Source organism: Acyrthosiphon pisum, chromosome A1 (assembly GCF_005508785.2).
Source record: "Acyrthosiphon pisum isolate AL4f chromosome A1, pea_aphid_22Mar2018_4r6ur, whole genome shotgun sequence".
Lineage (NCBI taxonomy): Eukaryota > Metazoa > Arthropoda > Insecta > Hemiptera > Aphididae > Acyrthosiphon > Acyrthosiphon pisum.
Window position 1 is genome coordinate 145,082,520 of NC_042494.1, and position 26,806 is coordinate 145,109,325.

Below are 26,806 nucleotides of genomic sequence, written 5' to 3' on the forward strand. Positions count from 1 at the left end.
CGGCTTGTAATTATCACAAGATCACTTAAGATGGCTAAAAGGTCGTTCATCATTTTAGATTCTGAGCGAAGCGTGGAAGCTATTGGTTTTACAATGGTGTTTATTTTTTTTTTTTTATATATCCTGTATACAAAATGTCTACCAGAAGGATTGCCTCGATTTCAGCATATTATATTACCTTATCTTTTAGAAAATTGGATCAAGATGGTACTTTAGAGAGGTCATATTTCGATTTTCTCAATAGTTATTTAATGCCACGGGATTTTTTTTTATCTTTCGTTAATTAAAATATTTTATGAAATTTCAGAACCCTAATTTCATTATATAAGATAATTTTAATCAATACAATAAACATTATTTTTCATTCAACGGATATATGTAGTAACGGTATCAGAAAGTACTTTTTTTAATACTGAGATTTTGTGAATTTAATTATAATATGTTGTTTTATTAAAATTGGTTCATCGTGATAGCTAAATGGCTTAAGTACAATAACGTGTAATTTAATTTACATAATGCCGTTCATATAACTTTGAACTTTAAAATAGCTTAAATAGTTAAATCTTTATATAATCTTGATACAAAAGGATTATGGATATAGAAAATTCTATACGTACCTACTGACATTTTCTATTGTAACTCCTTTAGTTGCTTGATCTAGTAGTTTCTATTATAATAATGAAGTAAGAACGAATACCTACTTATTTATTAACAGGCGCAAAATATTTTAATTTTACTTAGTTATAAATCCCTTTATGTCGTACATAAAATTTATGCTGTAATTTCCGTACTAAGCTGTAAATGTGATATTTTGTTGAAACTAACGAACATTATAATGTGACTGGTTAGAGGTCAAATATTGGGTTGAGTCGTTACGTAAAAGTTAAAATAGATATATAAATTCACAATTCACATCCGTATCAATTGGAATCGAAAGTAACAAAAAATATAGGTATCTACTCTAAATAGGTGTTATAACCAGCAACCAATGATGTTCATTGTTTTCACTCGTGTTTGGTTTTTATTGTAGACTGCGATTATTCATATAGCTCATAATGCAATATGTACTTATTATGCATGATGATTATAATATTATACCGTGGAATATATCTCAAGCTCTGTCGATGAATAATTCATATAGCACTCAATATACAAAGACACAGTGATAATTACAACGAGTCTTGTGATACAATTATCTGTGAAAGTAGATTGTATATTATAATAGAAGAAAATAAATGTTTATTATCGAAACTCTGTTGTTGAATGTTCGAACGTTTTTATGGATTTCTTTTTTTAAAATGTAACTGTGTTGTTTCAAATTATCAATCGGGTAGAACCATGAAAATGAAAATTTAGTTTATAGTTCACGATAAACACATTGATGATGATTCAATGAAAAAAAATATCATAATGGATATTTTGTAACGATAAAAAAATTGACGCATTGAAAATAATAAATATAATGTAATATGATTAAAGTAATCGTGTGTAAAATCGACCGACTATATATATAGGCACTGGCCATCCACACACACACGCTCATAATAGGTATATTGTACTAGTAACATAAACTTTTATATAATTAATACGCATACATTACCTATATTGTACTTTAATTTAACCAATAATTATTGCTGTCACGATCAAATTAAATAACTCACACTATTTTAATTCGGTTATCCGTATAGATAATAATATATAATGTGTACTCCCGCGCGGGCCACTTTTTTTTAACAATGCACCATAACGTTAGGTATACGTGTTATTATTATATTATATTCAACAGATTACATAAAATAGGAACAAAACTAATTACAAAGTTAACATAACAATAATTATTTTTGATGCGTGCAAACGATTTTAAAAAGCGATTACCAATGTTATAGTACCTGCAGCTATGTCGTGTCTTCGTCATATTTTGTGGTAGGTATAAATATATAATGTAGGTATCTCTCTATTGATAAAGCGTACACAAAACCTGTGTATCGAATTATTTCTGTGGGGGCTTATAATTGATTATCTTGCACGAGAACTCGAGGGCGAATACAATTTGTCGAATATATAATATTATTCCACGAATATATACTATCAGGGAAAACTGAACTTTTATTACAAGACTTGATCCGCCGCAACGCGTTCGGAAAAATTACAGTGTATGACGTAGGGACGGGAAGATTTTAGTTCACATTTATCCCTCTGATAATACATATAAGGATTCTATTGTTATTATTGTTATTATTACATGTACACGCAGCCTAGTATATGAAAGTCATTCCGAAGAGTTCGAATCAATTTCGTCTCGGTCGTATTCCCCCGTCAATCCATTTCTTCCACGCGTACACAATATATTATTTAGATATATACATAATATTATTATACTACATGGATGTCATTATTATTATTATTTTTTTACTTTTATTATTATTATTTTGTATTTCTTCGTAAAAGTCGTAAAAAAAAAGCGAATAAAATTACTGCAGCGAACGTCCAATGGTTTTACATGTTGTTTCGATGGTAAGCAAACGGTGGCGGAGTCGTGTAACGGCCGAGTTCGTATACATATATTATACCTACGTATAAACAACAGCTATATATATACGTATAAATATAGTGAAATAAACGTTTATTTTAATATCGTCGTATACCTAAGGACGGGTATCTGGGAACAAAAAAACGCGACACGGGGTCGGTCGAAACACGTGTGTAGGTATGTGTCGTGGTAGATACCTATAAAACGTGCGTGCTGTCGTTCAATTAAGTCAATAATATTTATGAGTCCGCAGGAGCGGCACACAGCGTGTAACAAAAAAAATGAATTCCCTTCGCGCACCGTCGCGACCGGTATCGATGGCTTTTCCGCAAACGCGACGAAACAGGTAGGTAGGGAGAATGATATGTGCAGGACAATGTAAAAATAACATCACGATATCCATGAAGGTGTGCATATATTATTATTTATTATACTATGATTCACGTCGAGAAAATAAACCCTTTCGGACCGCGATGATCGATTCGACGCGAAGTCTTCGCTTATATTAATTTTCGTACTGCACGGTCCCGACGCTAGCGATATATTAATAAATAAACACAGTTTTCTCGAAAGTCGTTGAAACACGTTGAATTTTTTATATTTTTCCCGCACTCAGCGCGCATATATTCGTCCTGCAAAACGATGAATTGGAAATATCGTTTCGCTCTGGGAGGCATCCCCACGTTTTTATACGGGCGGTGTGTGTACTTTAAATTTGAAAATTTGATGATAATATCGATTTTGTATTGGTTCGACTGGCGGGCGATAATATTGCTGTTTTTACGCAACTCGTAATGTGCACCCGCTGGCCGTTCATCGGTTCTTGGAGCAGTCACAGCACTCCTCTATATATTATAGCAACCGCAGTTGTTTTATTTTGACATAATTGATGTGTGTTTTTGGGCTGGGTACAAAACTGAATACGTATTCGGTTCAAAGTTTTAAAGTGAATCGGAATACATATTACTATCAAGTAACACGGTACGTTTACTACCGATTTTCTTTTTCAAGAAGTACGCCACGCTTCATATTACGTCTTATGCCACGACCATTATATCATATACGGTCTCGCGAAGAAATCTCCGCGAGGCGATCGATCATCTCGCCCACCACCGACCTGTCCGAATATACACAATATATGACGAGTTCCCGCACTTGATAATGCTATGACGTGTGTACGAAGACTTGCTGATCTATGACCTAGAGTTCAGCATTGCTCCGCGGATACCTAAACGAATATATTATAATAATTATTGAACAAGACGACTGCGGGCCTTCACCGGTTCCCCGCACTCGTCTATACTGCACTCAGCACCGTACACAGTATAATACTGCTGAATTATACTAATATGATTATATTTACAGTTAAATACCGACCTAGTTTTTTTTCTCCAAACAAATCTATAAATACAATTTTTTGAAGCAAAAACTTCCGTTCATCGTCATGCGTACATTAAATTAGTATTATTTGTTTTTATTTATACCAGATAATATTATACAACGCATTATAATACATTTATGTAAAATATTTTACTTCCAATCATAGTTAAATATTCATTTAAGTATTCACTTCTGTCGTGTAACACTCACACACGTGGTTTTATTTTTGTACCACAAAATTAAACTCGTCGGCGCTTCTCGCCACTATTGCACAATTATTGCCTACTTGGCCACGCGTTAATCTGCAGGTGTAAAGCCGTTACGCCCAATCGATGTGCCCAGTCGAGTGTGCGGGTTATATTACATCATTATGGAAAATTCGTTTTTCGACTATAAGCCGTCACAATATCACTATAATATAGGCACGTCTACGAAATATCTGTATCGTGACACGACGCATGCGCATATAAAATATCCAAAGGCGCCTTCTCTCCTATGTTGGCCATGTGTTGATTAATATCCACTGCCACCCGTTGTATGACTAATCTCTTGCTCGGTCCATCAACGCTAGAGTTGACCTTTAACTTAATGTTCCTCCGAAACCTCATTGACGGGGTTCTGCCGACGCTTCTCTCCCTCATCAACTTTCAAGTACTCCCACGTCCGACCAGCTTTTGCTTTTGTTATCACCATGCAAGCCACTAACACCGTAGTTCGAACAATCCAATTCAAAACACGATGCGCATTTCTAACGTCCACCCTTCGTTCTTACACTAATCTATTACCTGGTTCCGTTTCACTTCCACTGAATATTTCCATTCACATGTTAATTTATTTAGTTATTACTGTACTTTGGGCTATGACCGTATTGAATTGAGATAAAATATTATATAATTCCCGAGCTATATTTAATCACCACGATTCTATCTAAGCGTAAGGGGATTCTGCGGCATAATAAATAACAATATACGGGGTCTGCGGGTACGGCGTAGGAAGTTAGTCGCTAATGCGTTCTATGGTGAAGTATCGTCTGGTGCCGAAAGTTCCCGAATGGGTGACCACCCTGGTTTTTAGTGACGAATCCTCGCCCTACTTATTACACACGACGTGTTCCCAAACCAACCATATACCCCCCTCCCCTCACATAAAATGCTCATGGCATTAGTTTTCAATGCCGATAATATCAATTATTAAAAAAAAAAAAACTAATAATAAGTACTAATAATATATATTAAAATGTAGATCGTATAATACAGGGGCTCCAGTTGAGCCCTCCCTAGATTGATAAATATTTAGATGTACGTCGATTTTGATTGTCCGTGATTTACAAAGCGTGATGGTTTATCGCAGAACAAGTCTTGGGATAGTAATACCACGAGTATAAAATACACGACAACGTAATGTAGGCCGTATATGTCAGAAATCTATAACTGCTGGAAGATGGTAGATTTACGCGTTTCGGCCGAGAACCACCGACGTTCGCGAAAAGATAGGATTTTATTTATAATGACGAGAGAAAAAAAAATCGATTTACAGCAACAAATCGTAAACATTTGTTCTGGGAATTACGTATTTTACCCGAATGACGGATGTGAAACGTTTTCTTCTCTTCTTGTCCAATCCGTTATATGCGGTTGACAATCTCGGCCAACGGCAGCGGTGCGCGGTGGCGTTCCGTTAAAAGTCAGGACCAGTATGTACCGAAATTAATGTCATATGTCACGAAACCGCGGTCGTGTGCGTTTTATGCTTTTCGAAAAAAGTATTTTATAGTTTAAATGAAACATAATATAATACTTATATCACATAGCTAATTTGTTATAAAACATCATAAAGCCTTCTGTAACAATGCTGTTATTTTTTTTTTTAATGAAACATTCAACATATTTGTTTAATTTTTAGCCGGTTTTGAAAATAATTTTATGTGCAAAGTCACGCATTCAACAACCATGGAAAAAATTAAAATTCACAGTGAATAAACATTAAACATAGTTCAAACCGACAAAACAAGAAAAATTGTTTACCATCGCGTTTATAACGTTGTTATTATTTGTGTAAAATATTGTTAATTTTACGTCGAGTTAGTGTTTTTAATAGTACAAGTATACAACAACAGCCGATCATTACTGTGATACAATTTTCCACAGTTAACTATCGAATATTAACCGACACGTCGGTACATTCGATAGATAGGTGTTAACGAAATATTAAATTAATTGATAAAATAGAACAGTCACGCGTAGGATACCGTTGCAAGACACGTCAGTACATTCGATAGATAGGTGTTAACGAAATATTAAATTAATTGATAAAATAGAACAGTCGTGCGTAGGATACCGTTGCAAAGTGACCTACACACCGATGTACCGAAATTGCATATACGCCACGCCGACTAACGAACTCAACGATAATAATATTAGTTCATCAACAAGTTTAAATCATTAACAATAACACTACTGAATACTGATTATTCCAAAACCTTATATCTACTGCATACTCGGAACATTGTCTGGTTTCTGGTGCACATTAAAGATTCAGAACAGTACATATTCATAAATATTTCAAGCACTGAAAATTGACGTCCATATTTATATTATTATCGAACAAATTCCATGTCAAATTTGTTTTACAAAGTTATTTTATTATTATAAAATGCCAATGGTGCCTTTCATATAATTAACACGATTTAAATAAGTGAAATAGATTTAAGTTACTTTAAACTATTTTACTAACAGACCTGACAAATAAAATTACTTTTCTACTCAAACAATATTTAAAAATTTTTTTTCAGTATAATTTATAGACACTTGCGCAGTATTCTTTTTTTTATACTAGAAATACAAAATTTACCGAAATTGTATTACATTTTTTTTTAAAAAAATATCAAAATAGTCAATTAGTAAATCTAATTATTAATGGTAAGAACATTTATTAAGTATTGTTTATTATTTACCATTTTTTAAAATATCAATATTTATTTGCAGTAAATTAATTTGAACTGTAGTAATTTTTTTAATATAAGTAATCTTTTTGAGAATTTTCAAACATAACAATAGTAAATCTAAAATTATTCAGTATCCCTATAGTTTTCATAATTTTTTTAATACGTTAAGCTATTATGAATAATTCATTTTTATTTGGCAGGTTTTTTGTTACACCCTGTATTATTTATGCTATAATAATGAATTGTTTAGATATTAATTATTGTTAAATATCCCTGGTAGGTTTAGGTATATTAATACAATATTTAATATTTATGCGAAATTTGTGTTTTTGATTCCATCATAAGTTTTATGCTCCGAGATGTTTTATACATCTTTTTATTCGGTTGAAAAATAGGTGTGGAGAAACTTGTTAGTAAGTTGTTAATTCTAAGTTTTTACAACCTAATCAAATGAGTTACGATCGTGTTATATTCAAAACTTCAACCGTAAAATAAATTGCAAGTAACCAAAATGCATAAACTGAAAACTTAGAACGTTCAAGCTTAATAATTGTGCAAGAATGTTCTTCCACGAAAAATAAAATATAAAATAATAAAATATTTTGATTTTCGCCACATTACTTAACCGATATTATTACACTACACGTGAATTTCGCTGATATCATATTATTATAGCTTCGCAACATATAAAACAATAAATAAAGAAATAAAAATAAATCGTAAAAAATTTATATAAAAACCAATGTTGCAAAATATATTATTATATACATATTTATACTAATAACCCGATCTGTCGATTTTTTTTTGTTCACTAATAAAAATCAGTAAAAAAACAAAATAAAAATTGTAAATATTATATTATACTAATGGCATATATAAGCTACCGATTTTTTTACTGTTCAACAATAAAAACAAATAAATATCGAATGAAAATTTTATAATTTACTGTTACACGCGTCGTTTTATATAATAAAAATAAGACAAGGCGAATGAAACGTTCGTTATTGAGACGCGTGGTCGTCAAAATAATATAATTGATTTGATGATCCATACAACGTCGGACTGTCGTATACTGCAGCTATTACAATAATATGTTTCGGTAATAAATCTTACGACCAAACCCCCCCCTCTCCCCCCAGTAATATACACCATAATATAGCCGCTTTCGGCTGTGTTGAGAAATTTTAGTGTATCATATACCGCGATAATATAACCCTGTTTGGCCACCTGTGACTGTAATCGTTTTGGATTCACCGCGCGGAGACTTGCACGCTGATGTGAACGCGCGGGCGGTTACCACGATTTAATGTCGTTCACATAAATGTTCAAGACTTGGGTATACATCTACCTACGATAATCGTATATAAATCTGTCATTCGACAACCATCGCAAACCGTTTAAACCGCAATTATTTCGTCATTATTTTGATATTATTATACTGAATGCATGAAAAATGAAAAAAAAGTAAAATATCGATTAGTGACTAAAAATAACGATGTGTATAAAATATAAATATATTGCGATATGCGCCATATCGGCCGGTGTTTGTTACGCATGATTTTAAAACCTAAATAAAAGTAAAAATAACATTTTTTATAATCAGAAAAAAAACGTTTCTTAGCGTAAATCTGTAGAAAATTCAATAGAATACGTCTTGGAAAATAGATTTATCGTCTACCGGTTTTCAAATGTACACGCGAACCTCCAAAAATTCTCAAATTGTTCTCGTGATTTGTCAATCGCAAATACAAATAATTTGTGTGCGTTTCAAGTGTCTAGATGTCGTTGATGATTTTAAATTATAACAAATAATTTATAATCTACTTTATGAAAAATAAAATAAAATTCTCTGATCTCAATTTACATCAATATTTTTATTTGAACCGTGATTGCAGACACTCAATAAGACTAATAACAAAAACTAAATACATTTCTCGCATTCTGTCGTGAGGATTGTTCGGTAATGCATACAAGAGCTGAAGAATATACCGAAATCCGTTGAAATTTCGATCTATTTATAAATTATTCACACGAACACAATACACTCGTAGTGGTTTAACGGCATTCGGCAATCGACTGTCGTATATATATATAGGTACACGCTCTTCGCGAAATTTTCAATTCCCGAATAATAGTCGATTTATTTATATTTAAATTAAAGTTCACCCGTTAGACGGATAGGTATTTTATATGGAGGGTATAATACAAGTGCGGTGTCTCGTCTGTCATTCCGCATAATATAATAATACTTATTATATATACACACACCGTTCCAGCTGCAGCTGGGGCGTAGTGCTATACGGAGAGAATAATTTATAATAATAATTATAAACGTACATGGTGAGATGTGAAAGTGACAGCGGAAGACGTCCCATGCAGTTGTAAATTGGACGTTTGTCTATACACTGTGGTTAATCCAGATGAATTCATATACCTAATATTATAATGTATATTACTTGAATATAATAATTCGGTGCGCAAAATGAGGACGCTAATGTCTAAAGACCATGTAAATGCCTGTAAATCACTTAAAATTTAATATTTTCCTTTCAAATTTTGTTCAGACAATCTTTAGGTCATAGTTATACATTTTTTATAAAAATTTAATTTTTTTTTTTATTTAAGTTTAAAATAATGTAAAAAAAATACAGTTCATCCCACTACTATCACCCCTATATTCATAATATAAATAATATTTTGTTAACAACTCTAAATTGCAGCGTGTAACCAGGAAACGTGTGGGTAGTCTTCTCTATCGTGTATATAATATATACTGTATGCAAAATATTTACTTAGTACTTACACACATAAACGCGAGTAATAACAAATAAAATATACACACCCTGCAAATCTATAACGTGGTATAATTTACGCGTAAATTGGACCGAAGAGAACCGGAGACGTGGTTTTGCACTTAGCGCCGTTTCGAAAATTGATTATAGAGAACACTTTATTATAGTTTATGCGGTTTTTCTCCTGCCCGATTCGCGGCTACTACCGCCTTACTTCTCTAATCGTCGGCCCGGTGAAACGACAAGCCGAATCCCACTCCAGTTCGTAAATAATATATATATATATATAAATGAATTGTGTATTATAATATTATTAAACAGTCTCATATTGTTTCGATTACGATAGTTTGTGTGTAAAATGTATCTATATATATTATATTAATATGTATAGCGCAGTGTCGTTTCATAATAATATATAGACGTCGTCGGTGCCTCGATCGATTAACTCGCCCTCTTGTCTTCCTCTCTCGACCCTTTCCATAATATATCCATAACATTCGGTATATACATGTACCTATACCTATATCTACCTATACTGGCGGAAAGCGATATACACACGACGTGTGTTGTCCGTGTTGACATTTACATAACACGCGCGCCGTCGTTTTCCGACCACGTAAACTTCTTATTAGCACTGCACCGGCGTAATATGTTATACACCTAACTGGCCACATATAACGTAGGTATAGGTTGTGTTATATTATAATAAAGACTTTCGAGCAAACCAACGTTCGGCTCCAGCGTTGTATACACAAGGGTGTGTGTGTGTGTGAGAGAGAGAGAGAGAGAGAGAGAGAGATAGCTGTATAATGAGAGAGATGGATGGGTTGTGGTGAGGGAGGGAGTGGGAGAGAAAAATAGAAACTTAGAAATGACCGTAATATGGTATAGCCAAATCGATAATTTAATGAGCGCCGTCGCGGCGGCACCCGTTACATATTTCATTGAGGTCTGTTGAGGGGTGCGTATTTTATACATTTATATTGTATAGGTACCTCTATATAATAACGATATAAATTACAGGTAGGGCGGCGGCGGTGGCGTACCGAGATGGTCACGGTCCGTTTGTGTGTGCAGAAAATAATGTTGATATGCATACCAGACACGATATTCGTTCGAGACTAGAAACACATTTCTACAGCAAATTGAATTGATGTTAGAGTAGGTAACTTACGAAATGACAATAGTAGACTTTTGAGAAAAGCGATTTTTAGCACAACGCAATATAGACGAACTGAAAAAAAACTATTTGCCGAGCGCTTTGATTGGAGATACAATTATAAGGTTAGACGACGCGACGGTTTTAACTTTTAACAAACTATAGGTAATCATTTATATTATATTATACCTTCATGACATAAGAGTATAAAAATACTGTTTAACTTTACATTATCAGAAAAAAAAATAAATATGATTCATGAACAATAATTATGGTTTATCGTTTTGAAATATTATCGATTTTACAATTTGTATTTTCATAGTTTTTAATAAACTATAAGCGGACGCGGCGTTTTTTCTTGTGTTTTACGTTACTACTACTGGTTTACCACATTAAATGTTAACCATAATATAAGGTTTTGATTAGATAACGTTGGTATTTTAAATAAGCAAAGTTTTTGTGCTTTGGTGGTACTCGACAAGCGCGGTCAAAACGCTTTTAGAAAATTAAATCAATTATAATTAACTCGTATATAGTATCTATGGTGATAATTGCAATACACAGCTACATATATACATATATATAATATATATAACATATTTAATGTATTTATTTATTTTATATATTTATTCTTCAATAAGACCTCACTAAAAACAAGTTCATGTGGGGACTCAACATATATAAAACGTATAACGCAATAATAGGGAAAATATTTTAAAATAAAATGTATATTATTATTTTTTTACTCTACTCCAACGTACTAACCATTAACCAATATAACCACACATGTTATATATGGGTCAACGTGCGAGCTATACGACTATACCTATACGTATATTCCGCTTACCGTAGACAATTTTATCGAAACTACTATTTTATAAGTATTAAGATAACATTGTGTATGTTACGTAAAAGTCCTAATACGATAGTGTCAAAATGTATTACTTTAATATAGAAGACATGTAGTCGCACGATGAAAGATAATTTTACTTTAATTTAACCGTGAAAATAATTGTTGAGATTGGTACGTTGAGTTAATCTGGTTTTCGTGTTATTTTATTATTATTATTAATTTTTAACTATGGATTTATAACTTAAGACTACGGACACGTGACTACATAACTTGGACACGTGGCGAAACTAGATGTGTGTATTTTATTTCATTGAAAGATATTTGAATGCGATAATATATAGGTATGGACTTGTGTACAAAAATAAAAAATGTCAACTATATATTATTATTATACAGACAGGTTTAGAATTTCGATAGGACGCATATTTTAGGGACGAATTTTACTTCTCAATATTTCGTTACCAATAATGATTATTATGTTTTATTACACGTCTTATCGTTTAGAGGCCAATGTATGATATTATGAACAACTGTTAGTCGTTCGACATCTATGTCTTTTAAGAATCATGGTTTTTGTATAACATTTTTAAACTATTAACGTAATAATTTTTAATGGGTATGTATAAAAGGTTGAGAACCACTGCCGTAGATAACACTTAATATTATTGTACGTAGGTGGAATAGGAAGTTTTAAATTATTCTGACCAAAGTCGAAGCAGTGTATCTTCCAAAAGTTCTGCTATAATAATATAATATACTATACTACAGTACTATAAATATTGAGTATTATAAACATTATTAACTATAAATAATAGCGTATATAGTTATATAATAATGTATAATATTGTATCGTTATAATATGCTATTTGTAAATCTCAAAATCCGATCTCTTAGATTAATAATATTATTTAAATTGAGTTTTTTATGGAACGATTTTTCAAAACGACGTTGTACTGATACTTTTTTCATTTAATGGTAAACATTTTATGTGTTTAGTTATTGGATAATTACTCGTTCCTTAAAAAAAAACAGAATTTGTAATAATTACAGACTTTACATTTTCATGAAGCTTACACGGCTACAATACAATAACTCGTCAATGGGAAAATACAACAACGAGAAATAATAAAAAATTTAAATTCTTACCTAGGAATAATAGCTTCCCTACGCTCGTGACGTAAACTCTAGGACGTCTTGTGTTGTCAGTTATATGTAAACTAGAAAATTATATTAGATGTTATTTGGAACACTAACAAGTAACAATTTTAATTGAAATATTTATATAAATTTTAATTAGAGTAATAAACGTCAAAAAAACCTTTAAATATCAAAATTTTCAAATAATATGCGCGTTGTTATTATTTTAGCTGTATAAATGTAATCGTTTGTACTTGTTTCCCGTAAAAATTAATTTGTGGTAACTGAATAGAACATAAAAGAATATAATACTATATAACACGTGTAATAAGAGTACACTCGTGTAACAAATTATTCATATAAATACAATAGAAATTTGTATTAGTCCCAAATAACATATATAGCATACATTTCCCGTTATCACTCTTTACGAGAGTAAGTCACTGAACTACTAATTATAATTACGAAAAACATGGTTATATAATAATAATAATATAGTCTCGTAATAATCTGTTTATAAATTATAAGGCGTGTGTATTCTTATCAGATTTACCAATTAAACATATTTTGTAAGCGAGTGAATTGAATGTGTAAAACGTAATCGATATGAATGATTCCGACCATAAAATTAAGTTCTAGACTGAAAAGTTTACATCATTGAAAGCTGAAACTTCATAGGAACTATAATATGCGTACAACACGCGTACTATGGCGAATAAACTGTTTTCAATTATATAATAAACACTAAAATTTAATTAACTGAATCACGTATCGTCAGTCCATAGTTATCATAGTTTGATAGAAAACTGGTAAATACGTTATATTATTATGATCACTATATCATGGTAGAAAAAACTTCGACCGTCACTAAAAACCCGTCATTATATTCATATATCCAAGTTTATTTTTAATTTTTTTTTTTTTTTATAGTGCTTTCTAATAATAATTATTATAAGGAACCCTGTTAATTATTATTTATGATATTTACTCGTCACAAAAAATGTTCGTATACGACAAATTATCTGTCACGCGTGTGTATGTTTAATATATAGGTACTCTCCACTGGAAGGATTAATAATATGCTTTCGGAATAAACGAGATTTACGTGTACTTGCATAAATCGATCTTCGCTCTTGTCACATTTTCTGCGTGAATAAACAGCGATGATTTACTATTCACACTATACGATGACGTTTCGCAGACCACCCGGCCACTGCGCAGGATAGATTGTCTATTTAAAAAAAATTCACGTTTGTGTGTATAGAGCCCTCGAGTTTATCAAATTTGTAAATATTAATAATTTCGAATGCAGCGCAGATGTTTTTTTTTCTCGATATTATTATAATATTATACATATGTATAAGAAAAAAGGTAAACAATTCTGGTTTTCTATAAAAAAGAAATATAAGCGGTGTTAAGAATAATAAATGACGTATTCGTGTTGCGACATTATGAAAACGAAAATATAAAGATGTGCATTTACGTGTGTTTTCGTGCATAATATATATATATATATATATTATATATATACACAGAACACACTCATACGCGGACGAACACTTTTATTTTCATATAATAGGTACCTCATTTCTTTTCCCGGATCTCTGACATAAACCATTTAATTTGGACGCGTATATATAGTACCGAAACAAAACGAAATAAAACTATTGTAAACCGTCCGCCGCGTAGGTATACACTAACCTACATGTATGGACATTACTATACCTACCCACACTAGAAAATGTAATTTATTTTATTAATTAATGTTTTGAAATTTATATCAGTCACCGCTGATAATATTTCATGTCTTTCGAAATGAGTTTTTCCAAAACTTTCAATTTATTTGTTTGCGTTAAACACACTGTGCGGGACGACCGCGTCATATAATTTGTATGCGTATTTGATGTAATTTTTATTTTTTATTTCCCTACAAACAGTATTAAACTCCGCATGATACGTATCTCGCGCGTATATGTGAACCGTATTGTCTACACTGTTTTGTCCGCGATAAGCTTATCGGAGTACGATCGAGAAACCGTAAATGTTATGCGCTGAAACTTGTGTAACGCAGTTTATTCCATGCTCAGTGTGCATTTAGGGCACAGGATTACAGCGATTTGTATGTCTTGGACGCAGATTTCTAGGCGCCGTTCGGTTAAATTTGTCTGCGTCTGGTCGGGAAAAAATCATAAACATGTCGCGGCACTATACATTAGTATTATTATTATTATTATATTATACAATCATGCAATACTTCGCTATTTCCGTTATGTTATTTGACGGTCAGACATATTATTACAAAAGCAGCGTCGTCGGTCCATATAATATTATATAGTTGTACGCGCTCGCGATTACATTTAGGCCTTATTATTTGCGATAAGAAGAATAATACAGCGTATGATGCGCAACAACACACATAACATAATACGCTATAATAATAACAACAGTGTAAACAATAAAATATAACAATATGTGCGAGTATGTGTACCTACCACCTATGCGAATGCGAAAACATATAATCCACTCGAAATCATCGACGAGCACTGTTCGGTATATTATAATATTGCTGCTCGAGGGTCCTCCTCGTTTCGGTGTTATGAAGGCACCTGCGCGGTAAAATCGACGCGAGCTCTTGTGGAACAACAACAGTAACAATATTATTATATTATATTATACACAATACACTGCATCTTTATGTTCACTCATAAATTACGGAAAACTCCACAACGCAATATGACGCACAACTATTGTACGATATTGTGTCAAATCTACGCGGTATCCGTCATAGGAACTATTTTTTGTCAAAATATTACTTTTGTCACTCCCCATGCCCCACCACCACCACGGGGTCTGTCGTTTTAATATATTCGAGGGGAAAAGACAAATTTTTAAACAACTTATAATAAATTATATCTATATAATAGTAGGTATACAAGTACGTAATAGATATACGCACATATGATGTACAGAGTCGGTTATCAAAAAAGTTGTTTTCACTGTTTTCCTCCACGTTGTGGCATAAGATTTGTCTGAAACAAAACTAAAATTTATTTTAAAATACATTTTTTTTTTTTTTTTTTTAATTGACTGATCGACGGTATCAGCTGCTGCGCATAAATGTCCTAAATAAATCAGTTTTATAGTCCAATAAAAGTTATATTAATATTTGTCTTTAGAAGTACTAAAGAAGTATTTAGTGCTTGAATTACGTTCAGAAATATTTATTTAATTGCGTTTTTTTTTTTTTTTGTTATTATTATGAGGCTACAAATTAAACAAAATTATTGGTTTTACAGCGTTAGTTTTTTTAATTTTACTATATCCCTAAAACCTAATTGGGTGGTGCGTCAAAAGTTTCGTTTTACTCCTCTGTAATATTATATCGCGATAGATTTGACGTTAATAGTACTTCAAATAGTAGTTTTTGGTAGTTTTTTTCTAAAAAAATTAAATAAAAAATTAACTGAAATATCTCATTTGAACACTTTAATATGATTAGGTGGTATTAGTTATATATAAATAAAAATAAAATAAATATTATATATTATTAAAAATAGTTGCATTTGTAGAATTATTTTGTGAACACTGAACGACAATTTATAATTGTAGCATACTATTTTATCATCGCTTACAAAATTAAGACAATATTGAATATACACACCAATACTGTAATACGCTTATACACTGTTCGTACTCATACAAATAGAGATAGGATAATATATTTTATAATTTTTTTTTCCTTCAGCTTATTTTTGGTTATATTACAATATAAGATAGAAAGAATGTGCATGGAAAATCTACCAGCGATCGTCGAAATACGTATAAAAAATGGTAGCATAAGCGATATTGACCGAGCCAAGGTGAATTGGTTTTTGAACGCCACGATTTATATCACCTATTTTCAAATTTTAATAATAATAAAGTACACCGCTGTATCTTGGTCCGGACGATTATAGCGTGTTCTTCGAATTTTTATTATTTCGTTCTAAATCAATACGCATACCTCCGTAGGATATTGGAATATAAATTTGGACCAAACAGTGCGTATAGTTATTATTCGTTTGTTATTTATTGTTTCAACGTCGTTATGGTGTGTAACGCATGGTAAGGTTTAAAAGGCAATGTGACCGTTGTGAGACGAGCGTGCAGCCATTGTACACCGAAAATATTAATCATCGGCCAGAATAAAATGACGTATAAAGCCCCACAAACTGAAAACGCTCCAGTAAACCCGATTAATCTATAACCTCGCGACTCTTCATTGGCAAGACTAAACACAAAGCTTACGTCTGTTATGGTTTCCTCTTTACCTATAAAACGTTCGGTATTATTATTATTATTATAATTTCCGCATCGATTTTGAGATTACGTATTGTTCGTATATTTGAGTCATCAGTGGTATACAAATTGTTAAGTTGTATACAATATTGTGTAATTCCGTTTTATTTAACTAGCACGTTTAAAATAATAATATATCTTTACACCTGTTGCAAATAGGACGCGGTGTTGTCGTGTTGACTATTAATTTATCCATCTTGTTATTTTTACCACTCACGTACTATTTTTCTGTCAATTGGTTCTACAATGTATATACGGTTGCACGACCACGAAGAGCTGTTTATTGGTTTTTTTTCAATCATTCATCTGCACAGCATTTATTTTAAGTACAACATTTGTTATTCGCTTTATTTCCATAACGAGTTACGCACTACGTTTGTATACAAAATATTTGTTTACAGTCTTAAAAGAGTCTTTTTTTTATTATTCATAAAAACATATTATGTAGTCGTTTTGTATGGTTATAGAGTGTGCATGAAAGAAGACGTGTATTCTAAAGCAAATAATTCAACCTTCATTTCAAATTATTATATGAAAGTGATATTTAATATTTTTAATTATTGTTTGACGTAAAATTAAAATAGGTAACTGAAATCATTAAAGACGCTGTGCTGAGTTTGAATCATAAATATTATTACCATAAATTATTTCGTATAAATCGCGCCAACGGTTATCTTTATATTTATCCGAGAGAAAGTAATTTACCCAATTCATCTTGAATATTTATGATGGATTTTGAAATTGAACAAATACAAAAATAAAGCGATTTTAATGATTGATAATCGCATAAATTGAAGATTTGACTTGAATTTATATAAACTGTTTTCTACGTTTGGCTATAAACAATATGAATACATCAATATTATGATGCATTATAATTTAAAACCACTCATAAAAATAAAAAACTTTAATAATATATAAATACTATTTTATTATACATTTTATTCCTCATTATATTCAACGTATATTTTTGTTATATATTATTATATAATATTAATTTTCTCTATTTCAAGTACAGAAAAAAAATGGAAACCAACTATAAGTTATAAAATAAATTACATTAATTTATAATTTATAGCTAAAGTTATTTTATAGTATACTTTAAAGGTTAGATATAAAGTGATAAATATTGGTTTTGTAAAAATGAACATTATTTAAATAATATATATGTATATACACATATTATTCTAAATCAATTTTACTATAATATATACAAATTTTAATGCAAATTTGACATAGGTAATAGTTAAAATAATTGTAAAAAATAAAAATTTGTCATTTTTAAACTGCGGATTGATGAATATTATTTAATTGAAAATAAAAAAAAATAAAAAAAAATAATAAAATGTTTGTTGTGAAACCATTTAAATCTACGTCCTATTGTTTCAGTGACGTAAATATTTTTTGGGGAGAATGAGGTATGTACCAAAAAAGTATGACAGTTCTAGATTAACGTTTTAGGGGAACAAACAACGTTCAAGATGACGTCACTGCACATGCATGACGTGTTGTTTTCGTCTTACGAACATACAACATGGTAAATTTGAATTCAACAGAACTGATTTTGTGTCGCACACTCGTTCTGTTCTTAACTTTCATTACAGAGCACATTCACATATTATCAAAATTAAAATTAATAAAAATGTATGTGTTCGTGCTCAGTTTATTATGATATTTCAGTGTTTAAGTGTATAAGTAGGGTACCTATGTAAAATATTTCAATAATTCACAAATGCGGATAAATCATTTAAAAATTGAAATATCACAGAAAACCGACAAAATACATACATAATATAATACTGTTATTTTCAAGTTTGATAGTGTAGGTCCAATCACTCGAATGTCAAACAAACAAGTTGTGCAAATCAACGTAGCTATAATAATGACGTTTAACAAAAAGCCGTAGCTAAATTATAAGTATAGGTAATGTAAACTGTAAAGTATTATACATACGCGTGTAGCTATATTATTATTACACGACCCCATCGCTCAAGTGGTAGCTTTATTATTCTTTATGCCGTACAGTGCACTTAACTGTATAACGGTGTAATCGTTTTATTTATGCATCTGTACCTATGTTTTATAAATTATTGAAATATCAACCAAATATCCTCTTGAACGGTTTAACCCATTTGTAATATTCAATGTTTACGCACAAAATACATGCAGATAATAACGTATTATAAACGGACCGATTGTTGTTAACACCAATTGATTATAAAAAATAAAATAATAATAATGTCGAATTACTTTTTATCTAAATTTGGAGAAAATATTTAAAAAACAAATTGACCACGCCATTGTCATACGTGTTCGACCCACTGAAAGTTTGCTGAAATACTTTTTTACAGTTAAAAATAATATTTGAAAAGTTGAAATCAAAAAAGATCTGATTTTTGTTTTTTTCTTTGGATAAAACGTTGCTTATATTTCCCCACGGTATGTGCGATCTTAACTATAAATATAAAACAATAAATAATTTCATAATATTTATCAATAGAACAATGATGATATATATGTATATGTATATTATAGGTGCAATTAGGGGGGGGGCTTTAGAGGCTAAGTTCTCCAAAAATGTTCATAGCCCCCCCAAAAATGTCCTACATTTTGTTTTAAGCTCATTCAGTATTATCAAGGAAAGCTTTAACAACCAAATCCCAAATGCTATTTACGCCTATGATGTATATGATATAAGTCATAGGGCATAAGCGTAATTATTATGTACATAATTACTATCATTGATAGACAAATGCAGTTATCAACGACTCAAGGGGCCGGAAATTAGTTTCAACATTAAATTTTTTTAAATTTAAAAATATAAATAATATTAAATTTCTTAGTATAAAATAATAAGTACCAATAAAATGATAACTCAAGTTAAAATAGAAAATGTAAGCAATAAGTACTTTTTTGTGAATGTCAAATAAAATGATTTATTATTATTTAAAAAATTAGAATGTATTGTAACTAACTTTTTGAATGCCCATGGTATCCAATTAAAAAATCTACTAATCAAAAATATAGTTTGCTATTAAGTATAATATTCCTTGGTATTATCTTTTAAATTTAAGAGCTTGATTTATTAAATTCTTATTTAATTATTATCATAATTCATAATTATATTGTGTTGCATACTACGCAATCATAATTAATCAAATTATTTTATTTGAATTTACGACCATGTCAAATATTACTATTTAAATGATTGTTATACCGTTGAGATTATGATTAAGAATTAGTTATTATAAGTTGTAAACTTCTTCGCTCTTGATGTGATTCGGTTCAGAATTTGATAGACTCCTAAGCATATTATCTGCCTGAATATTGCATACACAATGCGCCGTCTTCAATTTAATTACAGAGTTTTTTTTATTCAGTTTCCGTACATAATGTAAAGTTTATTGATTAATTTTCAGTCTAATTATTTTAGTATTATAGTTAAAATAACAACAACAACAAGAATAATTATAATACAAATAAAAAAAAGGTTGCCGGTTAATGTAATTAAATTCTGAAAACAATTATCATGAAAAAAATTACCGACGCAAAAATATAGCACATTTCAATTAAAAACTATAACAATATTATATTAAATAAGCGAAGTATTTAAACACGACCGACGTGCATAAACAATAACGTCTACTCGTTCATAAGGTATCACAGGGTTTTCCAACCTTTTCAAACAAGTGAGCTACTTTAAAAATGTTAAGTATCTGGTCATCGACCACTATTTATAATCAGGTATATTATTTACATAATAATTACATGAAGCGTATAATAATGAATTATATAATAATATTCTTATTTTATTATTTCTCCTTCGGAAAATCGTATTCATTTTTTCTTCGCTAATAAATAGGTACTCTGCTTTATATAAAAAACGTGAAAGTGTGTTTAAGGTTAGGCACGTGCTCATGTCGATATTGGTATAATTAATTTTTTATACGATATCGACCAATATTCCTTTAAAGATCGACTGGTTGGCGACCCTTGAGCTATATTATAACGATGTTTAAATAACATTATCATAATTATTATTACAAGGGTATAGAGGTAATTGGGAAGACTGTAAATGGCGTAATTTATAATTTAGTATACGACGGCGGCGGTTCAAAGTATCAAACATAAAACGAATTTGAACGCTGATAGGTCTTAATAGTAAATACTTATCTCAATCGTATACGAGTTTCAGTAAACCAACATTTATAAATATTATATTTATACTGTACAGATGTAATCTAATTATTGTATACGCGTTGTGTTTTTAGATCGTTGAACAACAAATTATCGGGAAGAAGCTACCTGCTAGAACTAGCGGTGTTCAAAACAAAAGAACGCTTCATTAGCCCCACAAGGCGCCGTCTAATTGGGCTTATGAATGATTAACATGTCTACTAACCCAGGAGTAAGTTGTTTCGATATTTTAGTTTAATCGTGAAATCGTACAGATTTATCTATATTTCAGCGTTTTAATATATAATAATAATATAGCCATATAGGATATCAATTACTTCGAATGAAATCAGCTTTGAAGTCGTCTTATAGATATACATAATATAAGCGTAACTCGGTGATTATAACCTGTTATAGTTATTTAATTAATGTTCCATTGAGTTTTAGTTGTATCAAACAATTACTTGATGGAATTTTATTTAATTTTTGCAACATATAGGTATATTAAACAGGAACACTTTTGAATCAGTACAGTGCGCATTGGTGCATCAGTGCATATAATATAAGAAAACCACAAAAATGTTAGTACATTTTACTCTATTAAAATATAAAATCGATATACATATTGTGCGAATATTAAAAAATAAGTCTAACATAAGGACTAATAGGCTTAGTCCAAAATGTCTGTTTTGTAAGTTAAACTATAATAAATTAATGTGCAAACTGAAAATAAATCGTAGAATTTATTTGTTGATATCGGATTCATCACAATTTATTACAATACACGGACGTTACAAAATCGACAATCTGTAAAGACTGTTGTTGTATATTTACAACAACTTTCGTGTATTTGTAACTTCCTGTCGATAGCTGGTTATATCGCGGTACGTATTTGAATGAACGTCGAAAAGACATGTTACTAATACGCACATACTGATAAAAAAAAAGATTTACAACAGAATACGTCACTCGTGAAATCAATGGTTTCCGATCAAGAATTTTAAATCCCTGCATTATACCCATGGTGTTGTGTGGGTGGTGGGTACAAAAACGTTATAAATGTGCACAATAACGCGTGATTTATCGTTGGGCTCCTCGGGACTTCCGGTGATTTCTCGTCCATAATTACTCCCTGATCTATCGTGTGAAAGTTATACGCGTACCTATGTCGGTAGCATAGTAAATCTGGTGTTAAAGCTTGGTAGAATTGTTTAAAAAAAAAAAAAATTAAAAAAAAAAGATAACAGCCCTCGTGATTTATATGCCACGAGCGTCATCGTATATACAACGACTCCTCTCACTCCCCTTACGACAATTATACCTAACCCACATCATTACATTAAGTGAACCCCGCCGGCAACAGCATTGCGACCCACAAAATGACGATCACCACACTTTCGTCACTCGATGACTAATGTAAACGGTTCATCGTAAAATCGACTGTTGCGTACGTGGGTACCTACCATAGATTTAGTCACGGGCTTCGGCTCCCAAACGAATTCCCTTTCGTGTTCCGTAGTTCCATCCTTATCGATTTTCTGTTAGATCACTCAAATCTGTAAAATATTTTGTATTTCTGTAGCTGCTTCATACAATCATACCTCTTATTTTCGTACAATCGTCCCAATATCCTTCTCAAAATCTCAATGGACCATAAATAATTGTCTTATTTTCTTTTTCTTTCAATCACTCTTGATCACAATTCTTCAGACTTTTCTTAACGGACATAACTATGTTATGTGATCCGAAAACGTTAACATTTATTGAATACCTATATGTAGGTATACCTATATTCGTATACAATATATATGACACCTATACTCACCTGGTTTTTATGTATATTCTATATATAATATAATGTATATATATATACATAAACAAACAAATAAATAATCAAACTTTTATGTTTTTTGGTAAAAGTTTAGGACTCGATAACACTGTCTATATACCTGATATAGAGTTAAGTAACTCGCTCTATTATTTCCCATCGGGATTATTCTTCGTCGATCGCTGAGTGCGTCATTCGACTGTGCAGTGACCCAAATATATATATATTAGTACGGCAGTAATTTAATATTGTGTCTATAAATACAATACAACGGTAATAATAATCGTAGCAGTCGCGTTGTCGTAACAATAACATCCTTCGGAGAGTTGGACGCGGGCGCGAGACGCAAACGAGCAGCGCACACTTTCATTCCACTAATGCCGCTCCGTCTCTGCCACCATCGTGTCACGTCGGCAACAAATAAACGTCTGCACGGTTAACGTTTTTTTTTCGCTTCTTCTTCTTTCCCAACATTTTTTTTCCCCTCGCGCCGCCGTCCGACCATATTCCGCCGCCGCCACCGATGACGGACCAGACGATTTGTCTTCGTCGCACGCTTTTCCCGCAGAATCCCTTCACGCCCACACATTTGCGAGAGTGTTGTTGTGTGTGTATAATATTACACCTCCGCCTCTGCTCGATCACTCTTCGTCTCCATGTGCACCGCGTGTATATAATACAATATAACATCGTTTACGCGTGTACACAATAACAATCGGCGGCGGCGGTCGGGCATCAAGTCGGAGAGGGTATATACGCGCGCGAGTAGATATAGACGTACACAGAGTCGACGTTAAAAATAGCCCGGACGGGGGAGGGCTATGGCGCGAGGATTTGGGCGGGGAGGGTTGCCGGCTCCAGCGGCGCGAGCGAGCGCACACCATGCAATCGATCGGATGACGACGCTCTCAAACTCGCGGTAAAGAGACTATATAGGTGCTCGCGTGCGATTGTCTGTATTATTATTTTCACTATTTCCAAACACACACACACATATATTTATAAACGCGAACCCGAAATCTCAGTCACAAAATTACAACGGTCTACCTTTGTTTTCGTCTCCCTCTGCATGCTGCACGCACTTTAAGCGTAAATGGTTTGTTTGTTCGTATTATTTTTTTTTTTTTGAAAAATAAAATAATAATACAAAGTAAATGCATATAATATAGTATACTATATTTATATAGACATATATATATATATAGGTTCCTGGATAGGTATATAATTGTGATGTGTATCGTTATATTTTACGAAAACAATCGTGTGTCGAGCGTATAATATACTATTATGATCGATAGCCGTGTATCTTGAAGCGTATAGGTACCTCGTACACATATATCGCCCCACGCTTCGATATCATAATATAAAACATTAGCCAAAATGCATGATCACAGGTGAAGATCTTTAATATGACTATAAATTATTCCTTTTTATGTGTATTGCATGTTAAAGAGACCTCCTCGTCTTTTAAATTTTACGATACGTTGAATATTCTATTTCTGTGGAATTCAAAGTAAGAGCCATAGAACATGCGTTGTTATATTATATATTACGTATTATTTTAATACCCGAACACAATATTTGTATAATAACTATATAAAAACATGATAGTGCAGTATATAATAATATGGAAGAAGCATATTTTTATTTTTTGTTTTTTTTTTTTGTTCTTTGAATATGTAAATAGAACAAAGTGTTTTATTTTTATCAACAGTGTATAGCGTATTAGTATTTTAACATCGCTGCAAAAATGTGAATATGTAGAAGATGGAATCAGTTAAAATAATAAAAGTCTTTGATAAACTAAAGATTTTATATTTTTGTGTTTTGTTGACTTAGGCCAAGTACATTTTTTCCAAATATTTGCTTGACAATTACAATATGTATAATATATACGTCGGAGAAGGGTAAAAACAAACATCTGAAACCATTAAACCATATTCAAACCTGTGGTTGATCGATTCCAGAGAGAATTACAAATGCAATTTTCCCATCAGTATTGGATCAGCTTGGATAAATAACTCAAGAGGACATCTCACCCGACTACCCGAGTCCTGTATGGGATTGTCTCCATGTTAGAAACTTACAACACAGCGAATTCGCGTTCAGCAAATCCAATGTTGTATTGTTAACTTTAATACTTCCCGATTAAACCTATACATTAAATCACATACCATAGTATACCATATAGTTAGATAAGCTAATAGCAAATATTTATATTAAATATATACATTATGATAATTTAAGCTACATTGTAATAATACCAAGTGTATTGAAGCAATTGATTTGAATAAATGAAAAAAAAAACTTTAATCCTACAATGGATTGTTCTATTATCAAATTTAAAGGATAATAATATAAGACCCTTTATAAGCTTGATATTTTTTGATATATGTATAGGTAATAGGTATATTTATATTTTATTGATATCTTAATATTTTTAAGTTAATAATAACTTTATGAAATATTACACTTTTAAGGCGAGTTATAACTATATATGAAGACCTTGGAGCAAGAACACGACACTTCCATATTTTGAAATTGTTCAGGGTGACCATTTAAAAATTCATTATCACGTTTATTATTTAATATGTAATGTATAATTTTTTTTTTTAATACTCTTAACTAGCTTTTAAATTAAAATATTAATAAAGCTAAAGAGGTGTTATGATATACTTACCTTTAAGCTTCACTCAAATATTAAATATAGTAACAATGGTATGTGCCACGTTTGTAAAACAGAGACAACGTGTGCGGGTTGGGCGTCCTCATAATCATTCTATTCCTTTTCTAATGAATTTCAATTATTGTTATCAATGGATAAACGACGTACCAAATGTGGATTCTATTTTGATAACATTAATTATAATTGTTTTAAACTCTTTAGTGAATAATTGTTTAGTGCACGGTAAAAAAGTTTTACGTATAAAAGGTTAGCTTAAAGATTCTCACTAAATGTAAACTCTACGTGTACAGACGTACAGTGTAAACTAAACTAACAGCGATTTGATTTAAAGTAAAATCATAATTTTATCCATGTAGATTCCTTATAAAATTAAAAAAAATCATGTTAGTGGATGTCACCCTGCTGTACAATAGATTACAAGTGGGTCATTGTATAATGGATTGTATTAGACTTGAATTCAATGATAAAATATCATTGTATAAGAAAAACGATTCTGATCGGAGAGAGTTTGTCACTCTAGATATTTGATATTATTATTATTTACTTTATCATGTACGTTGAATATTAATATTATAATATTATTTTTTTTTATTCGTTTCTATGGTGATAAACAAACCGTTAGAAATTAAAATCCCATTTTTAGCGTTTTTTCTTAATTTTCGGTGGTTTTACCCGTGGCATTAAGTAACTATTGATAAAATCGAAAAATGAAATTTTTAAAGCACCATCTTGATCCAATTTGCTAAAAGATAAGGTACTATATGTTGAAATCAAAGCTCTCCTTCTGGTAGAAATTGTGTATACAGGATATAAAAAAAATAAAAAAAACACCATTATAAAACCAATAGCTTCCTCACTCCGCTCAGAATCTAAAAAATAAAATTATGATGGTATACACCTATATCTACTATGCAGTGTCAATAAAATCATGTTTTGTTCTGTACAAATTATATAAAAAATTAAACATTTTCATGGGGGTATGC

General features: G+C 31.2%; 1 protein-coding gene across 1 annotated transcript in view; it reads left to right on the forward strand.

The window, feature by feature from the left end:
* Positions 1-26,806, forward strand: part of LOC100158924 (melatonin receptor type 1A-like) — a 135,046-nt gene that overhangs the window by 24,033 nt on the left and 84,207 nt on the right. The window contains exon 2 of the mRNA XM_029488508.1: positions 21,405-21,541. Coding sequence (XP_029344368.1) covers positions 21,515-21,541 — 27 coding nt within the window. The 5' untranslated portion in view covers positions 21,405-21,514. The remainder of the gene's footprint in view (positions 1-21,404; positions 21,542-26,806) is intronic.